At 43.7% G+C, this 22,767-nt stretch overlaps 1 protein-coding gene across 13 annotated transcripts in view; it reads left to right on the top strand.

Moving 5' to 3' along the window:
• Tacc2 (transforming acidic coiled-coil containing protein 2) overlaps positions 1-22,767 on the top strand; it is a 214,624-nt gene that overhangs the window by 48,854 nt on the left and 143,003 nt on the right. For all 13 annotated transcript variants that reach the window (XM_076911611.1, XM_076911624.1, XM_076911669.1 and 10 more), the window contains one exon: positions 1,778-1,878. In XM_076911611.1, coding sequence (XP_076767726.1) covers positions 1,778-1,878 — 101 coding nt within the window. The remainder of the gene's footprint in view (positions 1-1,777; positions 1,879-22,767) is intronic.

Here is a 22,767-nt window from a genome sequence, read left to right on the forward strand (position 1 = left end):
GGCCCATATCTGTAATTGTAAAGCCAAGAAAATAGACAGAAAACCCACAAATCTTAGGCCCGACTGGGTTACATAATAAGACTGTCTTAAAATAATTAGGTAACTAAGAAATAAAATTCAGTAAGTTAGTTCCTGTGGGACCCCTTAGAATCTTTAAGATGTTCACATGCCCTGTGGATTTCTGAAGGGAGGCTGTGAATTACAGCACTTTAGACTCATTTGACCACAGACGGCTTTGCTTCCTTCCAGGATGACCAAGTGCACGGAAATCTTTTGGTTGCAAGTAACAAATGTCTAACTTGTATTAAAAAGGTAAATAGTTCAATGCCCTTTCCTATCACCTCTAGGAAGGCAGGCCGATTTAGAATGGATTAGGGGACGGGGAGGGAGGGATGACTCAGAGGTTAAGAGCACTGACTGCTCTTCCAGAGGTCCTGAGTTCAATTCCCAGCAACACATGTTGTCTCACAACCATCTGTAATGGGATCCAGTGTCCTCTTCTGTTGTGTCTGAAGACAGTTACATTGTGCTCATATACATATAAATAAATAAATAAATAAATAAATAAATCTTTAAAAAAGAAAAAAAAATGAATCAAGAGATCCTGATTCATTTTTTTTCTAGCTTGGTGCTACACAGTCTTCTTTCCCTTGCTTACAGGGGTACCTTTTCCACCATGACCAAAGTCAAAGGGCTCAGAAGCCCACCCACCACCATCTCTGTTTCTTCAAGGAGTTCTGTGAAAGAACCTGACCACACCTGTGTCTGCTCCCACTGCAGTGGGTGGAGCTAGGGGCATTTGAGATCCTGAGGGACTGAGGGAATAGGTGGGACATTTAAACAAAGGCAGACCATTCCCAAATGTTGTTTAGTGGAGAGATGGGGGTACAAGGTCCAGAAAGAAAAAACACAGTGATTACCATTGGAAATGTGGCTTGGGGTTTCCAGGAGCCCCTTCCCCTCTCCTGATTTCTGAGGTGCACCTCAGCAGGCATCCCTGAAATTGAGTGTTTGACGGGATAAAAATCTTATTGTTCTGCCCCCTTTCTTAAGTTCTGAGCATGGTGCTTTTGCAGTTTGGTTTTAAAAGCCAAGAGTGGTTGGGAACATAGATGTGTCACTAGACACATGTATGTGCCTAACAAATACAAGGTCCTGGGCTCAACCCCAGCACTGGTTTGCTTTTTTAAGATAAGTAGATAAAAATAAATTAACAAATAAAGTCTATCCTCTTTCTCCAGAAACCCTTTAGAGTTTGATTGCTAGGTATTATCAAGGCTTAGTCCCTTCCCTTCCCTTCCCTTCCCTTCCCTTCCCTTCCCTTCCCTTCCCTTCCTTCCATGTCCACACATATGTATGTGTATTACATACATGCCTAGTGCCCATGAAAGTCAGAAGAGGATATTGAAGTCATAGATGGTTATGAGCTACCATGTGGGTGATGGGAATTAAACCTGGATCTGCCAGAATTAAACTGGAAGAGCCGCCAGTGCTCCTAACCACTGAGCCATCTCTCCAGACCCCACTCTTGGTTTCATACTGAAACAGTCATCCTGCTTGACTGGAACTGTGTGTTCGAAGAGAATGGTGCCACCTCTGCTTGGCTTTCCACATATCCTCAGAGCCTCGCTCATTTCCCTGCCTCGTATGAGAGCTGCTGCAGACCACAGGCTATATCATGCATGTCTTTGGCCAGTGGCCTAGTAAAAAATATTGCTGTGGTTTTTTTAGATTTTTGCTTTTCTTCCCAATCTCTCTCTCTTTTTTTCTGGTTCAGAGGACTTCTTCAGTTCAGAATCCAAGATCACTGCATCCACCTGGGAACAATCAATCGCTACAGAAGAAGCAAGGAGACTCGCCTGGATCCCATGCTGGAAGGTAGGGAGGGAGCCATCTCTGGAGCAGGGTGAATGCAGCCTGCAGCATGGTCCACACACTGCTTGCTCAAGCACTTGTTTTAAAGCATTTGTGTTGGGAAATTCAGCTTATGTCCATCCAGAAGTCCTAAGGGTGAGCTCTCAATGATTCACAGAACTCTCTGTGATTGGCTCAAGCCTGCAGGGTTGGAAAAATTCATAGTTTTTCTGCCCAAAGATGAAATTAGTAACCATACATTTCCATTCCAGCAATGTTCCAAGTAGTTCAGCTTTATAATCAGAACTAAAACTCAGAAAGAATGAGGCTTCCGAGGGGCTTAATATGTGGTTATGTGCAGGCTGCATTCCAGGGTAGAAGCACTAGACCACAGACTATCAGACCCAGGAGGCCCTTCCTCAAGCCACCCAGTAAGTAGGGATGGTAGATGAATTCCAGAAGCCAACATAGCCACACTGTGGCCATGGCGTGTGGCCACTCCAGGTACAGCCCATTGATCAGTGGGCCCTCATCATGACCCAGGACCAGACCTGGTTTGCTTCTGGTTCCCTACTAAACCATGCCCTACCCAGTGTTCTGTGACCACGACTTAGAGGTGTTCACAAGCTGAGAGTTAGTAGATGTGAGTACTTGGTCCCAGCAGGGACACAGGCCAAGCATAGTAGAGCCAATTAGGGACCACTTGAGGATTCAAGTTCTGAAAAGGCCTTAGATCCAAGTAGCTTAACTCTCTTGAGCAGCTCTCAGGAGTCTGTAATCACAGGCCTTGAAGGAACAAATAGGAGCTCTTTGGATCAAAACTGCAAAGTTGAGTGATCAGTCCCCGTCACAGGCAGTGAAACTGGATCACAGAATTTTCAAGTCTACATCTAAAACGTGACACTGTTTGCTTTGGATATGTAAGCGGCCCCTAATGGCTGGAATTGCCATGTGGAGATGGTGAGTGTCTTCTGGGCAGTTTGGGTAGGGCTGTCCAGAAGAGATTCTTGTCTTCTTGGCATGGACATTAAGTTTCTTAGGGAAATAAGTGGGGCACAGCTGGGTCACAACAGTGATTGTTTGATTTTGAGACAGGGTCTCACTATGTTGCCTTGGTTGGCCTGGAATTCTATCTGTAGACCAGGCTGGCATGAAAATAAAAAAAAAATCACCTGCCTTTGCTTCTGGAGAGCTGGGATTAGGGCATGCAGCTCTAGGCCAGGCACAGGAGTGAAACTTTGAATTGTACCTATGACCTTTGTGGTCTCCACAATGGGAGCCGCCTTGCCTCCCTAGATCCCTATCAGCCAGTTTATGTTTGTCTAAGTAACAGGACAAAGCTTTTAGTATCCAGATCTAACCAGACTTCTAGGTTGGCTTCAATGCCGTGAGACTAGTAGAATTATTATTTCTGGAATCCCACATGAGAGAACACACTGTTGGCTGAGACTAAAGGCCTCGCTCTTCCCGCCTGATCCTCAGGGAGTCTTGGGGTCTCTTAGGAGACCAGAGGACTTGTCCCCAGCTTGTGTCACAGATGGATTGATGAGTAACAACAGCTCAAAGGTCTTCAGTTGGTTGTCCCTCAGCTTTAGTCAATTCTTGTTTTCTCTTGAAGAACTGTCTCTCATGAGCGTGTGAACTGAGCATGAAAGAGACAGCATCTAGGAAAATTCAAAATCCTGTTCACAGCTGAAAACAGGGCGGTCCTCGGTAAATGAGTGCCTGAGCCAGTGTAGGGCCAAATTCACTCCAAAGCTCCCCTCCCCTGCCCTCCAGGCACTTACCGCATCCACCATGCAGTCAGGATGTTTGTAGGAAGCAAGATATGGTAAGCCTCCTGTGTGAGTCACACCAGCCTGGCATCATCACTCAGAAGGGTAACAATAGCATCTAACACTCACTTGCAGATGGGTGCCAGACACCATGCCAAATGAGCTACGGATATATGGATACAAAATAAAATTCTGCTTTCTTTGAACCATTTCAGCTCTGATTCTGGATCTTTAACCCTGCCAGGATGGTGGGAATTCCCACAACTGCTGTCCTGTTCTATTTTTTAAAATACATATTTTATTTTATTTTATTTTATTTTATTTTATTTTGAGATAAAGTCTCTTACTACATAGACTTGGTAGTCCTAGACACAAGCTGGCCTGCAACGGACAGAGATTCACCTCCCTCTGCCTCCTGAGTGCTGGGATATGCACCACCATTCCAGTCTTGACACCCCTTCTCTAAAGCCTGGTGTACTGAGGCTGTCGTCTGACCTCCCCTCTCCTTTACCACCACCAAGAGATCCATTGGTCCAGCCACACTATTCACGGACCACATGCCCATGCTGCCTCCCTGTAACCTTTGCCACATGGCCATTCCCTTGGGGCTGTTCCTCAATGCTTACCCACCTCTGAGCTCAAGAATACAGTCAGGAAGCCAGGGGAGGGGGTCCTAACCATATTCCCCTAACACATACCTCCACCCACCCTACCCCACCCCTACTCCAGGACTTTTCTCTGCTCTTTCATTTTCAAATTCATTTGCCTTCTCCTGTGGCCCAATGGGACCATCAGCATCTACTCTGAAATGATTCAGGCTTTTACAGGGGCTAGGAATAGCCATGAACATCAGACTGTTTTCTACTTGCAAAAGCTCCAGAGCCGGGAAGTGCAGAAAGGCCTGGTAGCTGAGGTGTGTGTGTGGGGGGGGAATGGTTGTCTCCTTTATCCTTATCCTTTGAGGCTCTGCATCTGTGGTCCCATCCCACTGTGGACAGGGGAAAATGCATCTGTAATGATCATATATGGACTCAAAAAAATTATTCTTGAACAATATAGTGTGACATCTATTTTCATCTTGTTAGATATAGGTAGTCTAGCCAGGCACAATGGAGTGAATGCCTGCTAGCTCAGCACTTAGAGCAGAGGCAGAAGGATTACCACGAGTTAGATACTGGTATGGGTTACGACTGATTGTTCTATGCCAGCTACAGCCAGGCATTCTTTCCAAAACCCACAACTGGACAGATTTAAAAAGGAATTAAGATGATTTAAAGTATTTGGGAGATCTGTGTCATGGGGGGCTCGAACACCCGTTGATTTAGGGGGCTCTAGAGCCAGTTCTCAACAAATCTGGAGAGAAAATGTGCAGGGAGAAAGGTACAAAGTAATCTTACCAAGGACTATCTCTCTACCCAGGCTTGTATCCAAACCACAAACACCGACCAGACTTGGAGCATTACACGTCTGCATTAGTGGAAGAAAGACCTTGTTTTGCCTTAAGAACCATCTCCCTCCTTGAATTATAGGAGAACTAGGGGCTTACATGTCCCCTAGGGTAGGTTCCTCACCTTCAGAGGAGCTTGTCCAACTGCCTTGCTTCCTGATTGCCACATGGTGTTGCTGTTATAACTTGGCCCTGCGTAGTCCAAACTCAGTAAGTGTCCAGCCCTGGCTGGACTTGGGTTCCTGAGGGAGGTCAGTCCTGCCCTTCAGAGTGAAGCTAGCTTAATCCAGGTAACACTCCTGCCTGCTCCCCATGTCTACCTGGCACAGCTGGCACAGATGGCACAGATGTCGGCATCTGGACTAGTTCTGGGCCCATCACATCCTGGAGCATTTCTCTCCTTATGTACCAACAATCAAGAACTGTGACATGCAGCTGATCTTGTCACAAACCTTTATAGAATAGCTGAGCTATGAGGCTGCTGTGAAGGAAGTGGGGCCATAGCCCCAGGGGTAACCTTGGAGAAAGCTCCCCTCAGGTGGAGCCAGGAGTTTTGACTATGCCACAGAAAAAAAGTTCAGGATTCAATATGAGGCAAAATTAGAGTGTAATAAGAAAAAGATTTTAAAATAGATTCAGGGGGCTGGAGAGATGGCTCAGCAGTTAAGATTGCTTACTGCTCTTGCAAAGGAACAGAGTTCAGGTCCCAGCATCTACACCAGGTGGCTCACAACTGCCAGTAACTCCAGCCCCAAGGGAGCCAGCACTCCAGATTCTGTAGATACACGCATTCACATGCATATACACATACATGTACACATAAATAAAGATAAATCACTTTAAAGACTAATAAACTAGATGTAAGCACTTGTGTTAGAGAAGAAAGATGTTCATGAGAGAGAACATGCACACTCAAGACAGGATTCTCAGAAGGAGCAGGTACATGTGACCATCTTAATACTAATTATATAGGTGGTGGTTTCTGAAGTCATTGTTCACAGGATTTAATTTATAATTGCTTTTATTTATTGGAGTATACATGCCATGGTATACTCGGGAAGGTCAGGGAACAATTTGTGGGAGCTGGTTCTCTCTGACCATGTGGTTCTAGGCGATCAAACTCACTCATTTGGAAGGCAGAGGCAGGTGGATTTCTGAGTTCGAGGCCAGCCTGGTCTACAGAGTGAGTTCCAGGACAGCCAGGCTTACACAGAGAAACCCTGTCTCGAAAAAACCAACCAAACAACCAACCAAAAAACCTCACTCATGGGGCTTGGTGGCAAGTGCCTTTACCTGGTTATCTGAGGCATCGTCTTCCTAGCTCTATTTGTAGTGTCTGTAAGGGACATTTTTTGTCATTGTTGTTTTCTGTTTTTCCCTCTAATGGGAATGAGATTATAGGATAGTTTCTCAGACACATTTGAGAGGATTTCAGGTTGATTTTAAAAAATAGGTCAAAAGGGCCTCCTTACTATAAGAAGGTCACGAGGAAGGTAAGGCATTTGTTTTGACTGTAAACATGGTTCATAACCTCAGCAAATGACTGTTTACAGATGGCCAGAGGAGGAGGTGACTCTCAAAGGTCAGCTGTGCTTAGGCCTCAAGCATGGTTGTTAACATTCTTCTTTGAAATCTCTGTTAAAAAAAAAAAAAAAAGAGTATTGTCAGGTGTGATGGCACATGCCTTTAATGTCAGCAGCGGAGACTCTGTACCTCTGCGGGGCTGAAGGCAGTCTGGTCTATGTTGTTAAGTTCTAGGCCAGCCTATAATTCTGTCCAATGTGTGTCAGAGACCACCCTATGATCTCATGCCTTGGTGCTACCTGGGGGCGGGCTGAGTGGAATTGATGAGTCAAAGATGCTAAGGTTTGGGACCAAGAACCCCCAAAGAAACCCAGCAGTCCACTTGTGAGCATGTGTGAAATTAATCAACTTAGACTTGATGAAGGAAAGACTGTAAGAGAAGTAAAGACTGGCTGGGGAGGCTCCTGGTCTGGGCTTTATTTAAGCAGCCCCCCCCCCCCCCCGCAGTAGGGAAGAGTGACAGTTTAATGGGGTGATTATGGCCCCAAATCCTGCGAGGTCCTTACTGTGGTTTCTTTGATTTACACAGCTATTCTCCGATAGGCCAACTCATCCCCACATTCTTATTTCAGTGACTTTAAACCATAGTGTAGAGCTGAGGGCTGGAGCAGGGCAAGGTTGGACCATCATAAACAGACTCGGGGTAAGCAGTAGTCTCACTGGGGATAAGATTTACCTGTGTGTTGGGTAAATGTAGCAACATCCATGCCCCTGTCAGCCCTGAAGCAGCATCAACGCCTTGGGTGCCTCTGAGCAGCACAGAGTCTTGGACTCCGGTTAAATCGTTCCTTTCTCAGCTGCTTTTCATAAGACAGTCTTCTGCTTGGAGCAAAAAAAAAAAAAAAAAAAAAAAAAAATCCTTCATATTTGAGTAAAATCAGTGTAGGGAAGGTAGCCAGGTGTTTTTTTAAAAAATAAAATCAATGGGCTTCACTGAAAGGCAAGAGTGTGTCTTATTTCTCTCCATAATAAACTCCAGGGTCCAGGGCTACACATCCTGTAGCAAAACAGTTTTGGATACATGCATATAGACAACCTGAGAGAACCCTGGGAAGAAAACAAGGCTCAGAGAGGTTAGACAAGCTACAGGCTCACAGAGACAGGAGGGGGCACCGTGGGAATTCGAAGTTCTCCTAATTGATGCTGCCCCAAGCCCAGACCCCTAACCACAGACACACTCCATCAGAAACTCAGTCGATCCTTGCTGTCTAATTTCCCTGTAAACAAAGTCAGGTCTTAGAGAAAACTTAACAAGGTTTGATGGGAGCTATGAGGAGCTGTGGGCTGGTTCTTTAGGTGGCAGCAGCACACAGCACTGTCTTACCATCCCTTTCCAGCCTGCCAGCTCTCCTCTCCAGGATTCTGCCTAAAGAAAAGGGTCGACCTTTGTCCTTCTTCTGACTCATTGTTTATTATCTCTGGCCAGAAGGAACCCTGGGGGTGAGGGCTAATGGAAGGAAGGCTAGGAGCCTGCACCTTAGCTGCTGGCTGGAAGTGACATGGCTAAAGGCTCTCTGCCCATCCAGGAGCAACAGGCCAGTGTAAGCTTTAAAAAGAGAAAGGTTTTTTTTTTTTTTTTTTTTTTTTTGTCATGAGACAATACCCATTTCTTGGGAACTCAGAGGAAAATGGAGGACAGAGGAACCTCTCCTACTCTTCCTGTCTGGAGATAACTACAATCAAAATGTTAGTGTCTCACATGCTTTTCTGGGTTTGCTTTCCAGTTCTTTTCTCGTGTAAGAAGGCAACATTTTTTTTGCACGTGTGTGCATGTGTGTGTGTATATATATAAACACACTTCACATATGTATGTATACTTTTTAAATACTGGGCTATTTTTAGAACAGTTTTAGATGTACAGAAAAGTTTAGGAGACAGTATAGAGTGGAGAGAAGGCTCCCAAGTTAAGAGAAGTGGACTTGAGTTTGATTCACTCCTGTAACTCCAGCTCCAGGGAATCTGGTGTCCTCTTCTGGCCTCTGTAGACACTGCACTCATGTGACACCCCCCTCCCCCGCGCACACACACACAAACACATATCCATAATTTAAAAAAAATCAAAGGCATGAGTGTCCTTGTCTGGCTTTTAAAAACAGTGAAGAGGAGGAGGAGGAGTAAGAGGAGGAGAAGGAAGAAGAGGAAGAGGAGGAGGAAGAGGAGGAAGAGGAAGACAAGGAAGAGGAAGATATTATAGAAAGTCCCTAGGCACCTTGTTCTTCCTCTGTGTGGTTTCTGTTACTGTGAATATCTTGAGTTAACTGGTATGTTTGTTCCAACACTGAGTCATTGCTGGAGGATTATTATTCTCTACAGTCCAGCATCTACACTAAGGTTCACCCTGATGCTCACACTATAGGTCTGTGAGACCTATCCTGCCATGTTCCTGAAGACCCCCATACTCGGGAGACCCTTCCTCAAGCCTCCGGAATCGCGACCACCCAAAGATCACAAGAAACCATACCTGGATGCAATCAGCAGAGGTTTATTAGGGAAAGAGCTGGCAGCCAGCGGTCTGACCAGGTACTCGCGCTGGAGTCAAGGTCCGACCCCCTCGGCCAGTCCTTGGAGGGTTTTAAAGGGAAAAACCACAAACCAGGGGAGTGGGATGGGGTTGTTAAAGATACAAAACATGAAAACAGTGGAACAATTCAGAGGTATTCACTCTAAATGATTAGTGTCATGTGGAAATCGCCCTGCATTCTTCTCAAAAATGTGGTTTTTACCATGCCATTGTGCCCTATCCGGCCATTTCAGATTGCTATCTTTACTTTTTCCGGCTATAGGGCTAGGGCCCCACCTAGGTGGTAGCATCTTTATCTGTAATCAGGAATGTCTTCCTGCCTTGGGCGAGGCTTGAGGAATGTAATCCAGCAAGTGTCCTTCACCTGGAATGTGAAGGCCTGAAATCTTATTTTCAGTTCTGTAAGGCAAAAAATCTACACATATTTCATAAAATGGCCTTTATAATTTTTCACTCTACATTCCCTTCATTGTGATATCATGCAGAACAGTTTCCTGCCAGGAATATCCCCCAGGGCTCACCTAGTCATCTCTCCCTTCTCTGTCCCCCATCCTGAGCCCTGGCAATTACTGATCCTCCTACAAGAATCCTTATAGTTTCTCTTTTTATTATTGTTAAATTAGTAGCCAGGCCTTTCATTCTAGCACCTAGAGGCAGGTGGATCTCTGTGAGTTCAAGACCAGCTTGGGTCTACATAGAGAGATCCAGGCTAGCAAGCTAGGATTATACAGGTAGACCCAGCTTCTTTGGGAGGGTGGCAGATATCTAAACCTGAGAATTTAGTAAACACTTACACTTCTCCATACCTGTGTGATCTCATCCAAATCTAGAGTGACAATGTATCTGTCACCTCAGAATGTCCTCTTTCATCCCAGTTGATTTCTTGCTCAAAAGCGACAGTTATTCTGATGTCTGTCACCACTGATTGGTTTCGCTAATTCTTAGAAATGAGATTAAATGATGTGTGTGGTTGAATTTAATACTCTGCTACTTATTGATTATCGCATGAAATTTACCATCTCAATTTCTTTTTCAAAAGTGTGTGCGCGTGCATGTGTGTGTGTAAACCGGAGGATAACTTTGGGGACTTAGTTCTCTCCTTCCATACTGCAGGTTGTGGGAACTCAGGTGCCCAGGCTGGTCGGGGCACTGTTAGTTGCTAAGCCATCTCTCCTGCTCTACCTCAGCCATTTCTAAGCTGTAGTGTTCAGAGCGCTTGCCAGTGCACCCTGCCTGTGTGTGCTGTAAGGTGGGAGCTGAGTTCATCCAAGTCCTCTGTAAAGCCCCGCTGTCTGTTTCATGTCTTGCTCTAAGCTCCATTTTTGACGTATCCCATAAAGTTTTATATTTTTATTCCCATTCGATTAAAGCCCTTCCTACTTCCCCTCTGCTTCATTTCACTTATGAACCATTGAGAAATAAGCTTCTCAGCCTCCAAGTGGTTGTGGGTTTTTAGATTTCTTTCTGTTATTGATCTATAATTTAATCTAACTGTACACAGATAAATTGTTCATATATCTGAATTATCTTGATTCTATTGAGACGGCTTTAGTGCAAATATGATCTTTTTTAAAAGAATAATTGTTCTCTTTGTACTTAAAGAGAAAGTTATTTTATTTTTAGTAGATACTATTTAAGCTATCATGGTAGCACATGGCCATAGCATATGCTAAAGAGACAGACAAGAAGATCAGGAATTCAGGGCTAGCCTGGGCTACCTTTGGGCCAGAACAATCTCTCAGAAGGGGAAGGTGCTTGTTGCCAAATTTGACAGTCTGAGTTGAATCTTCAGAACTCACATACTGGAGGTAACTAACTCTTTCAAGTTGTCCTTGGGCATACATATTGACACATGTGTGCACATGTGCACACACACACAATACAAATAGTATTTAGTAAATGTTGATTAGGTGAGGCATGTTGATGGTGTTGTCGGAGTTTAAATATGCAGAGTAATTTTCTGCCTTCTTGTTCATTGAATTATTGAGAAAGTGGACATAGTAGACATATCAGACTACAATGCAGCATTTTTTCACGTTCCTCCCTGGGTTTTTTTATATGCTCACTTGTTTTTGTTTTATGAAATATCATATTATTGCTAATGTATCACAATCTGCTTCAAAGTGATTCAAGAAGCTTTTCATGCACATTAATAGAGTCTTGCAAGAGTAAACCTTCAGGGGCTGGAGAGACAGCTCCATGCTTAGAAAGACTTAGCTGCTCTTGCAGAGGACCCAGGTTCAGTTTCCTACACCAGTTCCAGGGGAATCTGATGCCCTCTTCTGGCTTCCATGGGCACTGCATGCACACAGTGCACAGACATACAGGTAGGAATATTCACACAGAACACACACACAGAACACACACACAGAAGGGGGGAGGGAGGGAGTGAGGGAAGAAGAACATGAAATTGAGACTATAAGGGGGAAGGCTATGTGCACAGTGCCTATTGTCTCTTGTTCTTTGGTGTAGGATCTGTTCACCATCTGGAGTTCGCTCCCTTCTGGAAAAGGGCTTCCTTTAACATTTCTTAAAAGATAAATCTGGCATGAGAAAGTAGCACACACCTGTAACCCCAGCACTCAGGAGGCAGAGACAGGTGGATCTCTGAGCTCCAGGCCAGCCAGGGTTACACAGCAAAACCCTATCTCAACAACAACATAGGGCTGGAGATGGCTCAGCAATTAAGAGCACTGACTGCTCTTCCAGAGGTCCTGAGTTCAACTCACAGCAACCACATGGTAGCTCACAACTATATGTAATGGGATCTGGTGCCCTCTTCTGGTGTGCCTGAAGACAGCTACAATGTACTCACATACATAAAATAAATTCTTTAAAAACAACAAAAACAAAAAAAACTGAAAACAACAACAGTAAATCTATTGGTGCTTCATTCATTCATTCATTCCATTTATTTATTTATTTAGAGACAGAATTTCACTATGTAACTCTGGCCATCCTGGAACTCACAGATATCTGCCTACTTCTTCCTTCTGAGTGTTGGGATTAAAAGCACTGTATCATCACAACTGGATGGTTAATTCTTTTAGCCTTCACTTGTCTAAAAAATATCTTTAACTTTATTTTACTGTATTTCAGAAAGAGATTTTTATATGAGCAAAGAATTCTCAGTAGACAGTATTTTTCCCTATCAAATCTTACCCCACTGTATTTCAGCTTACATTAATTTTGATAAGTTTGCTATTGTCCTTAACTTTGTACTTTTTTCTTCAGCTGCCTTTTTAAAAAAGATATATTTATTTAATGAATATATAAGTACACTGTTGCTCTCTTCAGACACACCAGAAGAGGGCATCAGATTTCATTACAGATGGTTGTGAGCCACCATGTGGCTGCTGTGAGTTGAACTCAGGACCTCTGGAAGAGCAGTCAGTGCTCTTAACCACTGAGCCATGAGCAGCCAGTGCTCTTAACCACTGAGATCTCCAGCCCCTCTTTCCCTGCTTTTAGTATTTTATTTTTCAGTAGCATTGAGCAATTCGATGGTAATATACCTTGATACAGTTTTTTTTTTTTTTTGGTTTTTTTTTTTGTTGTTGTTTTTTGTTTGTTTGTTTGTTTGTTTGTTTGTTTTTTGCTGTTTCTTGTACATATAGTTGATATTCTTGGCTGTGACATAGGTTTAGAGTTTAAAATAAAGTTGGAAACTTTTCAGCCTTTATTTCTTCAATTTTTTTCTTTTATTTACTGTCTTCCTCTGAGGTCTCCTGTAATACTTGTATTTATTCACTGATACCTGCCCCACACCTTATTAATAATGCTAGGCACATGCCTTTAAATCCAGCACTCACAAGGTAGAGGCAGGTGGATCTCTGTGAATTCGAGATCAGCCAGATCTACAAAGCAAGTCCTGGACAACCAGGGCTACAAGGAGAAACCCTGTCTCAAAAACACAAACAAAAAAACAAAAAACAAAAAAACTAACAATAACAACAACAACAACAACAACAATAATAATAATAATAATAATTTCTGTACTACTCCTTTAGTCTCTGTCCTCCATTTGGGCATTTCTATCGCAGCACCTTCAAGTTCACTAAGTTTATTTCTCTGTGGTGTCGAATCTGCTGTTCTATTGCAGCACCTTCAAGTTCACTAGCCTATTTCTCTGCAGTGTCGAATCTGCTGTTCTCAACCAGTTTGTTCTTCACTTCACACTGCGATTTTCACCCCTGGAAATAGAATTTGGGTCTTTTTATACCCACCATTTCTGTGTTTGACAGGCTCAGTGGACATATTAAATATAGTTATTTCTGTGATGCCGAGGACTGATCCCAGGCCCCGTGCGTGCTAAGCAAGCACTCTTCTACTGGGTCATGCCCCTAGCCCAGTGATACCCTCTGTGACCTCTGGGTTGGTTTTGATGACTTGTGGTTTGTTTTTTTTGTTGTTGTTGTTGTTTTGTTTTTTGTTTTGTTTTTTCCTCATGGTTCATCTGTCCCTGCTTCTTTGCATGTCAGACATAGTGAGTTTTAAGTTTTTGGGTAGTAGATATTTTTATATTTCTATAAATATTTTTGAACTTTGCCCTGGGACAGTTATTTTGAGCAGCCCAGTGTTTTCAAATCTTGCTTTGGAAGGTGCGGCCACTGCCATGTTTATGAGCAGGGTAATTTCCCACCATGGAGACAAAACCCTTCTTGGTCCCCTGACAGATGTCTTGTGAGCTATGAACATTTTTCACTCTGGCTCGTGGGAACTAGAACTAGTCCCAGCTCTCTGTGACTCTGAGATTTGTTCTTTGGTCATTCAACTGGCATGTATCTAGTCTCAGATGATCTCTGTATGGGTACATGCCAATCAGGACCTCTCCTATTTCTAGAACTTTCTCTTTGTTCAGCTCTCTCCTCTCTGGTATTCATTCTGGCCTGAGAATTCTGTCTTGGTCTCCCTAGACACCTACCTCCATGTCTCCAAAGAAGGGAGACTGTCACCTTCATTTACCCCCTAGACACCTACTTCCATGTCTCCAAAGAAGGGAGACTGTCACCTTCATCTACCCCCTAGACTCCATGTCACCTCCAGGTCATAACAGAACAGTTTTTCCTTATCTGCAGGGATTGCCATCTCTCTCCTGCTCTCTCCTTTAGCAGTCATTCCTGTTACCGAGAACTCTCTTCTAGTTAGAAATCCTTTCAATAACATTCTACAGCTCAGGCACTCTAAAAACATTGAAACAGCCTGTTCAGTTTCTAAGAAAGAAAGAAACTTGGTTTGAGGTAGAGATGCAGCAAAACACCTGTTGTTTGTTCTGGAAACAGTGAAGAGATCCTTCTAGGAGGGAAAAAGAAAAAGGAAAGGGACAGCAAAATCTGGTGGGCAGAAGTTGTCTCTCTTTTCTCTCTAAAAGCTCCTTGTATCTTACGTATTTATTTGCAGTCCCCTGGGTCTGTTTATGGTCTCAGATGCCAACTCTGACAGCAGTTAATCTTCCCAAGATCAGCCCCGCAGCTGTGGCAGGAGCCTGGGATGTCTTCATGACCTTGATATTAAAGCAGCTTGGTTTCTGGTAACGTGGACTCAAGGCCTTCCCACTCTCCTGTCACATAGGTCAATGACTTACAAGGAGACAAATAAGAAAATAGATCAGGGTTTGGTGTTAAGTCTAAAGAGTATTCCTCTGTCACATTTTGAGCTCAGGAGACAAGTACACAAGTGGTACCACATCTCGAGAATACATTAAACCTTCTGAACACTCAGTGGTAGAGATCCCCAGCACAATAAAAACAAACAATCAGACAGACAGACACAGAATTTCAGGACTGGAGAGGGAGCACAGGCAGCAAAGCATGAGGGCTTAAGATCTGTCTCAGAATAGACATTTTCAAAAGCTGGGTGTGTGGCACATGCTTTTAATTCCAGGCCTGAGACAACAGGATCCCTGGGACTCAGTGGCCAGCCAACTGCTTGGTGAGTTCCAAGCCAGTGAGAGACCCTATCTCAGAACAACTAAAACAAACAAATATCCAAAGTCCCCCCACAAGAAAACAGAACCAACCCTGAAGCTAAAACAATATGAATGGCACCTGAAGACAATGTTCATGGTTACCTCTGGCCTTCACACAAACATGGACACACATGTATGTCCTCACTGGCAACTGTAGACACACACATGCACATAGATGGACACACTGCAGAGTTTCAGTTACTCTGAGATGCTTCTGTTGTATTCCCTATTTTGTGCAGCATTTCTTACCACATAAGATTTATTTCAGTTACCCTGGAAGTCCGATCAGAAGGCATCAGGCAACAGCACATGTACTACAGTTTCTATAAGATAAAAATATTTCTATTTTTTATCTTGTGGTGACAAGATAAAAGAAATCCAATTCTGTGAGCAAAACACTTGTTCATGACTGACTGGTTGGTGGGGTTGTTTGGCTTTGTTTTTGTTGAAGACAGAGTTTTTTGAATAGCCTTAGCTATCCTGGAACTAGCTCTGTAGATCAGGCTAGCTTCAAACTTTCAGAGATCTGTCTGCCTCTGCCTTCTGAGGACTGGTGGGGTTGAATTTAGAATCAATGACATGTTCATATTTGGATGAACATTTTGCCACATTCCTTGATTTGGAATTATTAGACCTTCAAAGATTTTTCTGTCCTGGTAAAAACTTCTTTCTTTTCTCCTTTTCTCCCTGTACTGCTCTTTCTTAAGTAGCTTCCTTTTCCTCCCTCTTCTTTTGAGAGCTGGGCACATCCTATTCTGTCAAATCTTTCTCTGATTCATCACTTTGTCTCCCAACTTAGACATCACTTTCAAACATGGGTGCTTTCTTCTACAAACTTACTTTGTCTTCATTGCTTGGAATTAAAAGTGTGTGCTAAGGGCGTGTCTGTATTCCCAGCCAGAGTGATTAAAGGTGTGTGTTAAGGGTTAAGCCACACTACAACTAGAAACAGGGTTTTTTTCAGTAAATAACACACTCCGGGGGTCACAATGTGATCAAATATCCTGCAACACTGTGGGCTCTCAAAGGCCAAGGCTCACAACCCAAAACAGATGGCTTCTTTAATGGAATTGTTAATTTTGACTAAAAATTAAAATTCTAAATCAAGATACATTTGAAGGACAATGTGTGAGAGACGTGATTGACATGAAATGTTTCCAGCAGTAGGTAGCTCTTGTGTGCAGTGATGTAGCTTCTAAGTCTTCTAAGCCTAAGCCACAAACTTGGTCACTCCTCATCCTTTTTTTGAGGGGCGGGGGAAGTTGAGACAGGGTTTCTCTGTGTAACAGCCCTGATTGTCCTAGAAATGACTTTGTAGACCAGGTTGGCATCGAACTCACAGAGATCTGCCTGCTTCTGCCTCCCGCCAAGCCCAACTTCTACTCTTTATCTTTCGGGTGCCATGAAAGAGTTGCTGAAAAACTTGGTTAAGTAGTAGTTTTTTAAATTTTCATTTCATTTCATTTCATTTCTTCCCCCATCCCAATGTTAAGCTAGATGATAGGTGAGTTAAATAACATCGTGATCAAGAAATAATATAAAAGTTCACTTTGATATAAATGATGGTGCTCACCTGTGATTCAGGACGTAGAGAGACCAAGCAGAAGGACTGCAAATTTTATAGCAACATGAGCTAGGAAGTAAGACCTTGTCTCTCTCTCTCTCTGTGTGTGTGTGTGTGTGTGTGTGTGTGTGTGTGTGTGTGTGTGTGTGTGAGAGAGAGAGAGAGAGAGAGAGACAGAGACAGAGACAGAGACAGACAGAGACAGACAGACAGAGGGAGGGAGAGAGAGAGAGAGAGAGAGAGAGAGAGAGAGAGAGAGAGAGGGAGTAGAGGTTGTCAAGTGTAAGCTGAAAGGCAAGAATACTGTAGGTCTAATACACATACACATACCATCTTCCCCAACAACTCTTTCAAACCCCGAGAGGCTTTCTTTTTATTAGTATATTTTTTTTTTCTATCACAGAATGAGCAAGGAAAACTAAACTGAACTAAGAATGTAAAGTGGCCCAGCTCAGTGAACAAGAACAGAGTAAGTTGATGAGGTGGCTGGCAGTCTATCATCGATGTCTTTATAAAGGTCTTTGTGGTTTCCCAGATTGACCAGCTTCTCTCTCGTTTCATTGCAGAAGGTCTTAAAGACCTAGAATTGGTGTCCTTTCTTAGCACAGGTTCTCTATCTTCCTCTGGTCAGTGGGTCACATACAATACAGCCCTCCAGCCAGTTCAAACTCTAACCAGCCATCATGTATGGGGACACAAAGTACCCTAGTCATCTTAAGGTGCTGTCAGGGTATGGGAAGCTAATCATACCTCACCTTACCATGTTCTCAACCCGAAACAGACAGTAAAGCCAGATGGAGCTAAGAAACTCAGCATCGTCCACAGCAAGACTGTGGGTGGATGGGCGGAATGGGTGGGTGATGAATGTGGATGATAGATAGATGGATGAGCAGATAAATAGATGGATACATGGGTGGATGGATGGATACATGGGTGGATAGATGGATACATGGGTGGATAGATGGATGAATGGATAAATGGGCAGATAGATGGATTGATACAAGTGAATTTGAACCAAAGATAGTAAATATTTTCAGATTAGTATTTCACTTGAAAATTAGGAAGTGCTTTTTTTTTTCACTTTTTTTCTCCCTCTTGCTCCCCACTCAATCCGGCCTTTTTTTTTTTTTTTTTTTTTTTTTTTTTTAATTTATTATATGTAAGTACACTGTAGCTATCTTCAGACATCCCTTAAGAGGGCATCAGATCTCATTACAGACGGTTGTGAGACACCATGTGGTTGCTGGGATTTGAACTCATGACCTCTGGAAGAGCAGTAAGTGCTGTTAACCACTGAGCCATCTTACCAGCCACAGCCACAGCATTTCTATAACCTACTAGTCGAAGACTCTTGTCTTACAGATGAAGAATCTGAGGTCCACAAAGGCAAAATACTTTTTAAAATGCTTCTTGGAAAAGTTATGGTGAGGCAGTATACCTTAGTCCCAGTTCCTGTGTCCCCTGGCAGCTCCCATCAGTTAAAGGTATACAGCAACTAACTTATTACCAACTATATTGCACAGATGTCTGTAAGTGACTGCTACTCTTAAATTACTCTAATTAAAAAGATTAAAAGATTTCTCCATATAACGTCATCACTGGTACTCATGGCATTCCAATGTTCTTTCTGGAAAAGGAAAGCCAGCAGCAGAGTAGAAGTTAATGAGTTAGAACAGGCTTGGGAGTTACCAACCCTGATTCTCCTCTAGACTGGGTGCCATAGTGGGGTGGGTATAAGGGATGTTGCCCAGGTCCCTGCATTCTTGCCTTGGGTATCAAACTAGAGACCATCTCAACCTTTATCAGTTCTTCACAAAGACAGATGCTTCTGTCTTGTTCTGCCATGTTCTTTGCTTCCTTGCAACCCCTTCATGAGGAGGAGGTGACACCCATCTAATTGGTGAATTGAGAACAGCAGCTCTCACTGGTCCAGTTTTCCTAGGGGCAGAATCAAGTTATTCAGGGTCATCTGTGACTGGTATGCTGGGACAAGCCCATCCTCCTTGGAACACTGTGTGTCAGCAGTCTAGTCTGGGAAGGGATGCTGAACAAGGGGTGGTATGAGGATCGGTTTTCCCAGTTATTCACTCATCCATCTATCCACCCATTTATTCACATATACATCTATCCATCCATCTGTCCATCTACCCAGCATCCACATCCATCCATCCATCCATCCATCCATCCATCATCCATCCATTCACTTATATGTTCATCTATTCTATAATATTATCTATTGAGTGTTGTCATATACTGGGTATTATGAGTACAGTGTTGAAAGTAGGCAAGGATCTAGATTCCAGGGAGGGAAATTGTCATCAACCCCATGGATGGTCACTGTGCCTAATACTAGGTGTCCTGGGATCCAAGGCCAGAGGAACTTCACTGATATTTCTAGGGAGGAGCAAACAGGCTCCAAGATACTAGGTATCCCTGTATAGGATGGAGTAGGAGATGACAGAGGCTGGACCACGGCTGTCACAAACCCCCACACAGGTGACATTTCTAAATCAGTGCTCTGCCCGGTGCCTGGAGTTGAAAAAGAAGGGGACAAGTGTACATGGGAGGCCGATGGTTGTACCTGTCCATCGGTAGGTACACTGTACCGATGGTGAGAAGCTGGTGTAGACAGGAAGTACAGAAAACAGCTCTAGAGCCAGGCAGTGCCTTGATCTTGCTTTGCATCAACAGTTCACCCCCTTCTTCTAGCTAGACCCTTTCTGGGATCATTTTTTTTCATGTCTACCATGTGAGGGCATCTCCTCTACCAAGCTGCTGTGTGGTTTAAATGAAATTGTAACTTGGAGTGTTTAGCTTGGGCTTGGCTTGAGTAAATAAACACTCAGTACATGGCAACTCTCCATTGATGCTGTTTTGCTTTAGTGTGTTGGTCTTAGAGGCCAGGGATGCAGCAGCTATATTTACGTTTTCCAGTTAGCGTCCTTGTAGGTAAGCATCAAGCATCGTGGTGTGCTTTCAGACCTGTGCGTTTAGGAGCCTAGTTGGATATGTTTGTCTGTACCAAGGTAGTGGGGAGGACCTGTTCTGGGACCTTCAATGTCTGCTTAGCAAGTGTCTGCTACTCTTGGGCCAACACCCTTAGATTGCTCCTTTAGGGTGCTGTAGGCAGAGTCTGACCCAGAAAGAAGCTGTGGTCCATTGTCCTTCCTGATCTCACCCCCAGAGCTGAAAGGCCTCTACTAAGGACACTTGCTGCCCCAACTGATTGTGAACACAGCTTTATCCCATACATTTGTATTCAATCTTGAAGCATAAAAGGATTTATGTCAGTCTAATTAGTGCAGAACCCTCAACAGACCAGTTCTTAGGATTTCTGCTGCCTTTAGGCAAATCGGCTTCTGGCAAGTGGCTTTAATCTGACTGTTAGTATTGCTTCTGATGGATAATCAAAGAGATCCCTGGTCTGGTCTTATGCTAAATAGACCAACCTTGGACTCTTATTCAGAGGGAGTTGTTGTGTGTCCCACACTCAATTGAATTCACTTCTGGTTGCTCTCTGATAAGAATGAGTAAGTTTACAGAGGTACATCTATCAGCCTGTCTCTTGGATGGTGATGATTTGAATCATCCTGGAGGGAAGCCTCGGACTCCCCTTCACTGCCAATCTCTGTAGAAAGCAGCTGCGGAAATGGCTTTGTTTCATTTTCAGTATGATAAAGAGGGCTTGAAGGGAGACATATATAGGAACACTCTAAGTTCCATCCTCTGCTAAACTGTTTGGCTTGGTTTACAGGTGAGACATTCTGACATGTAAAGTCCTTGTTAAAAGAAAAAACCTTGCTGGGCAGTGGTGGTGCACGCCTTTAATTCCAGCACTTGGGAGGCAGTGGCAGGTGGATTTCTGAATTTGAGGCCAGCCTGATCTACAGAGTGAGTTCCAGGACAGCCAGGGATATACAGAGAAACCCTGTCTTGAAATACCTCCAGGTGGGGATCACAGCAGCGATGGGAAAGGCCCATCAAACTCCATATCCCATTTTTGGCTCCTTCCTTGGTACTTTCCAAAAGACCGAGTCTACATCCATATGCTTTACTCAAACTCAGGGCAGTTTTGCACATGTCTACCAGTGCTGGATCAGCTATCTTTGTGTTTTGGGTGACCATATGTACACTGGAGTCTCTCTCTCTCCCCTGCCCCGTCCTCCTCTTCTCTCATTATTTTCTACCCTGCTGGCTTTCCTTTAGGGTCAGAAAATGCTAAGTTGATTGAAATTGTAGCCTGCTCCAGCTTGGGTCCTCAGGCACCCATTGCTCCTCTTATGTGCAGAAATAGGTATTAGGCCAAGATGGCTGCCATGTCAATAGGATGTCCGTACCTCCTTGAAGGACATAGATGCTGTCCCATGCAGAGGTGACTGGCTTGACAGAGAAGCTGCATTGGGTGGAGTACAGAGCCTCCTCTCTTTCTTGGGAGGTTTTGTTCTTTCAGCATCACACAGAGAGTAGGAAGATGTCCAATAAAGATCCAGGTTCAGCCTCCCTGTTCTGTGTTGTCATCTGCAAATAGCAGGGGCAACACCCATGCTATCTACTGCTTCCTGGTTTAATGAGATGATCCATGCCAAGCACTGACACCATTCCATCCATTCCTGTTTCTCAACGTGTTGTTTTGGAGAGGTTGAAGCCTCAGAAACATTGAAAAGAAAGGACAATAGATGCCCATTCAGTAGATGCCCATGTGCTTGCTTTATTAGTCTACTTAAGCTGCCATGATAGACTGCCTCAGTCTGCCAGCTACACAACAGAGGTATTTTCTCACAGTGTCGGCTGCTGGAAGTTCAAGTCAAGGTGTTACAGGGCTAGTTTCTGGTGAGGCCTCTCTTTCCCGCTTGCAGAAACCATCTTGTCACTGTGTCCTCATGTGGCCCTCTTCTGTGCATATGCACCCCTGCTGCCTCTGATCCTGTACATAAGGACACCAGTCCTCCTGGATTAGGCACCCATGATCTCATTTTGCTTTTCTTCTTAATCCCCAAATAATCATACTGGAGCCTAGGGCATCAACACAGAATTTAGGCGAATATATACAGGTCAGCACATATTTCTAAGGGTTTGTGGGTACTGTGTATGCCACGTGTGTGCATGTGTATGTTTGAATGTGCTCACCTGTGTAAGTGTGGAGGGTAGAGGTTGGCGTTGAGTCTTTTTCTTGCTTTCCACTTTATTTCTTTAATTTTAACTTATTAAAATAAGATAATTGAAGGAGCATCAGATAACTATAACTTGTCAAAATAAAAACAAAACAAAATTGACACTCCAACTCATTACAAAACTTGTAGTCCTGGCTCTCTTCCAGACAATGATACAACTGGAGATAGGATAGGGCCCACCTTATTTTGGGGGACCAGGTCTCTCATTGGACTTTGAACTGCAGTGTTGCCTAGACTGATGGCCAGTGAGCCCCTAAGAGCTGCATGATTCTTACTCATCTTCCGGTGCTGGGGTTATACTACAACACTAGGCTCCTATGTGGGATCTAGAGAACCAAACTCAGGTCTTCATACTTGCTTAATAAGCAAGCTCCCCACTGAGCCATCACCCAGCCCCAGTCCTATACATTTTAATAAGAATACACTCTACCTTTCCACCCTATGTGTCCTGCATGGATGAGAATGCATATGTGTTGCCTTGTATGGGAAATTTCCTAGTGGATATGGAGAGCAGAAACCTTCTGCTAAATACAGTGTGTCTATAGGTGTGTACGCACGTGTGTATTATCAAAGCTTCTATAAGCTTTCTTTCCTATTTGTTCCTTAAGATAACTCCAAAACAGTGACTTTTTAAAGCCCTAGATGGAGCTGGAGGAATAGCTCAGCGGTTAAATGTGCATGCTGTCTTGCAGAAGACCTGAGGTCGGTTCCCTACACCCATGTCAGGTGGCTCACTACCACCTACAGCCTTAGCTCCAGGGAATCCAACAACCCTTCCGGCCTCTGTGAACCCTACACATGTGCACTTACCCACCCATACACAGAACTAAAAATAAAATGTTTAAAATTTCAAAGCTTTAGAAAAACTGTATTTCTGTTAAAT

This window comes from Arvicanthis niloticus, chromosome 1, assembly GCF_011762505.2.
Source record: "Arvicanthis niloticus isolate mArvNil1 chromosome 1, mArvNil1.pat.X, whole genome shotgun sequence".
NCBI classification, from domain to species: domain Eukaryota; kingdom Metazoa; phylum Chordata; class Mammalia; order Rodentia; family Muridae; genus Arvicanthis; species Arvicanthis niloticus.